The 3670-nt window shown below is 36.6% G+C and overlaps 1 protein-coding gene across 3 annotated transcripts in view; it reads left to right on the top strand.

The window, feature by feature from the left end:
• Positions 1–476: 476 nt before the first annotated feature.
• Positions 477–3670, top strand: part of wu:fb97g03 (DNA-directed RNA polymerase II subunit RPB1) — an 11380-nt gene continuing 8186 nt past the window's right edge. Inside the window, exons 1-2 of one of the 3 annotated variants that reach the window (XM_035666373.1) lie at positions 477–660; positions 1312–1430. In XM_035666373.1, the coding sequence (XP_035522266.1) occupies positions 1313–1430 (118 nt within the window). In that variant the 5' untranslated portion in view covers positions 477–660; position 1312. Of the gene's footprint in view, positions 661–1004; positions 1431–3670 lie in introns of those variants that run through there. The other 2 variants (XM_035666372.1, XM_035666371.1) reach the window with 2 other exon arrangements.

The following is a 3670-nucleotide window of genomic DNA, read 5'->3' as shown; positions in this document are numbered from 1 at the left end:
CATTAATATTTTGAGGGCAAGCTGCACATTTCCTGTAACTTATATTTACTAAATTTAGCTAACTTGGATGAGTCCGGTGTCCCCTTTCAAAATAAAAGCAATGTACACTGAGTATAAATTGCCACATTCAGTGGAAATCATCTCTTTTTACACAGAAATAGTTAATAAAACTATTTTTTTAAAGGCAGCTGCACTAAAAAAACATCTCTTTATTTAATCCCTAAAGACTATAAGGACGATATAAAAAAATGCTGCTAATTAAAGAGAAACTGAAAATATAAAGAGACTTGGATATGAATGCAATGTTGTATTCTGTTCCGACTTTGACACAAACTGTCACATGAGTGGAAAAAGAAATTGGTTTTGACATATTTAACATCACAGAGAGTGAGTGAGGAAAACAAAATTCCCCTTCTGAACTGACTTCAAGTCCTCACACAGATGTATACATTTCATACGCTGTAGTCAGTGGAGCATGGCAGACAGCGGGGAGGAGATAGTTCAGCCTCGACTTTCTGTACTTAACTAAGAAAATGAGAAACAGTCATGCAAATAGAAGAATGACTATTCATGTAGTCGTATCTCGCCATCCTCTGTCATCATCCATTTTGTGAGACTCTCAGCCCACTTTGATCCAGTCATCAGCTGTCGTCTGAGGAGGTAAGATGCATTAAGTTAACCCTAAATATCCAAATTATTCATCAGCTCTGAGGTAAAAATCATTGTATTGTTATTTAAAGAGAGTCGAAATAAAAGAGAAAACTAGTTTAAAAGGCAAACTTAGTCCAATAAAGGCTGCTTGAAGATTAATAATTTGCCTTTTTCTTGCTGTCTTTTTCTTGAAGGCTGGCAGGAAACTGTCTAAAAGAGAGGATACAGTATGCGGCATAAAGATAATAAGAATTTATATCTGTCCGTACAGATAAGGGAACATAAAAATACGTCTTTTTGGTTGGCACTTCACTTGAAAACCGCCTTTCAAGTTCAAGTACAGCTGAGTGACTAAAAGCTATATCACATTTTTGTAATCGCTGCCAGTGCAGAAGGTACACAGGAAAAAAAAAAGTCCCTCGAGGCTTGTTTTATTCTCAGAAGGCTAAAGTAATTACCAAAATAACCTTAAGACTTAGTCAACACGCAGAAAGGGGAAGTGGTTAATGGTCTTCTTTCCGATCCACAGTTCTGTATACTGAAAAGCAGCTCAGATGTTTTCCTTGTTTTGAAGTGTGAGTTTTTTTGACAGCTTTAATGTAATTTTTTTTCTATCTTTCCTTCTCTCTTTGTCTTTAATTCTTCTGTGTTGTCGAGCAGGATGTCCGAGAATATTTGGCGCAAATTCTTCTGGGTGTGGGTGTTAGCTGGGATTGTTTTTGCGAGTTTGGTGATCTGCCTCATCTTCCTTCTTATCAACATGTGCATATCCAGATCAGGTAGGTTGGATCTCTGCTCAACACATTTATCAGAAGCTGCTGGAGGACAGAAATGTTTGCCTCTTGTTTGCGGCTCCTTCACACTTATGCTTTTTCTTTTATAATGACAGAAATGCAGCTAATACAACCTGATGAAGTTGCGAAACATAATGTGATGAATGTTTAACATAGCGCTTTTGCATAACTTTTTACCTGCTTAGCAAATAAAATGTACATAAAATGTTAAATAGGCCTTTAATGTTTCTTAAAAAATGGAATAGAGATCTCTAAAATCCTGGTCCGGTCCTCACGGGTGGAGCCAGACTCTGTAAACATTCAGGTCTTAGCTCAATCCTCGGTGGTCTGAGGGAGTATTTATGGGAGCTCTGATTATCCTTACCTCTTCCACTCCACACTGTCTTTAAGTGGCTGTAGCAGGCTCCATTTTTAAAGCTAGAGTGTTGGTATCATATGAAACTAGATGACCTAACGTATCCTTTGCTATCAACCGGGTCATGCTATCACATCAGGAAGGGTGCTAAATAACGCTGCAAAGTTAGGCTAAACTTTATCACATCTGACAAAAAGGGATCCCTTGACCTCTGACCTCAAGATATCTGAATGAAAATGAGTTCTATGGTTACCCACAAGTCTCCCCTTTGCAGATATTCCCACTTTTATGCTAATCCCATGTAGTTTGGGGCATGCAGCTTTTTCCATGTGTGTTATTTTCACCTCCTGTATTTGAATATTTCTACATAAACAGTGTTGGAATTGTATAAATTGGGAATGGCTGGAAAGCTGAGACACATACTTCAATGCCACCCCAGTCAAAAAAGTCTAGACACGCCTCTGGCTATATGCACTGTTTTTAAAGCCAGTTGAGAAAATATAAAAACCTTAAAATCTGCACATCATTTGGGGAAAAACATGATAGTTTTCCTGGAAAAAAGCTGTCTAACTGAAACCAGAACACAACTAATGTTGAGGATGTTTCATTTTCACTCCTACTACCCAAAAAGAAGCAAAAATGATCTGATGTTATTATAGTTATATAAGTTATATAACCGGTCCAGTCAGAGAGATTAAGAGGAAGTTAACATAAAGTTGAAGTTATTTTAAAAACCTAGAAGATTCGGGGCTTTTGAGAAACCACAAACCCGGGTTAGCAGTCAGTAATGTAATGTAATGTCTCTGCATTAGATCAGAAATGTTTATTAATTAAAGCTGCAGCAGGTAATTTTTCTAAAAATATTTTTTGGTCATATTTGGTGAAACTTTCACTATATCCTGACAGTAGAACACGAGACAAATAATCTGTGAAAAAATCACCTTCCTCTGGCTCGTCCTTGTGCCCCGAAGGGCATTTGCAAGAATCCATCGGGCCCCGAATGAAAACAACCAATCAGAGCGAGGATTTTTATTTTGTTAGCACCCATTGATTTCTGGGATTCACCAGTGTTTTCTTATTTTCACTCTTACAGAGATATAAAAACTAAACATTTAGTTTTAATAGTCCACAAAATTGTTCGTCCAATGCAAGAAAACATTTAAATTATAGAAATAAAACCGACCTGACTTCCTGAAAATCCACAGACCTATTTGCTGTGAACAGTCTGTATTGTGGAACTATGACTTTGATAAGCAGTACACACCCTGCTGTTCGTGGTGTAAAGTCACACATTTTGAAGATGTGACTCGACAAAATCAAAATGAAAGACACTTTAACTTGCGACCTGACTTGACCTTGTGTGTAAGACTTCCTTATACCACAAATTATCTTTCTGATAATTTTGTTAATGTGATTAGCACGTATAAATAGTGCTTATATAGCGTCTTTCTAGTCTTCTGATCACTCAAAGCAAGGTCCCATCAGAACATACACATCTCCATTATATGCTAATATTATAAAAACTACCACTGCTATTATTCTGTTACCTTTTGTACCAGCAGTAGAAACAGTACTAACTAGTACTACTTTTAATAGTTATAGAAAGCAATCAGAGAGTGTATCTAGGACATATTATACATACAAACTGTAAGCTTTTCATACAAAGTCTATTCCCAGCAAATCATAATATTACTAATATTAGTAATATTAATCAACACTTTTATTTATTTATGTTTGTTTTGACTGTTTTATTTGCGTCTTGTATTCTTGTGTGTCTGCATAGAGATTTTTATACATAAGCACTGCTGTGTGTGTGTGTGTGTGTGTGTGTGTGTGTGTGTGTGTGTTGGCATTTATCACATTCTGGGGA

Source organism: Morone saxatilis, unplaced genomic scaffold, assembly GCF_004916995.1.
Source record: "Morone saxatilis isolate NCDOM2014 unplaced genomic scaffold, NCSU_SB_2.0 Contig20, whole genome shotgun sequence".
Classification (NCBI taxonomy): Eukaryota; Metazoa; Chordata; class Actinopteri; family Moronidae; genus Morone; species Morone saxatilis.
Note: the sequence above shows the minus strand (reverse complement) of the source record. Positions and strands in the feature narration are given on the sequence as shown.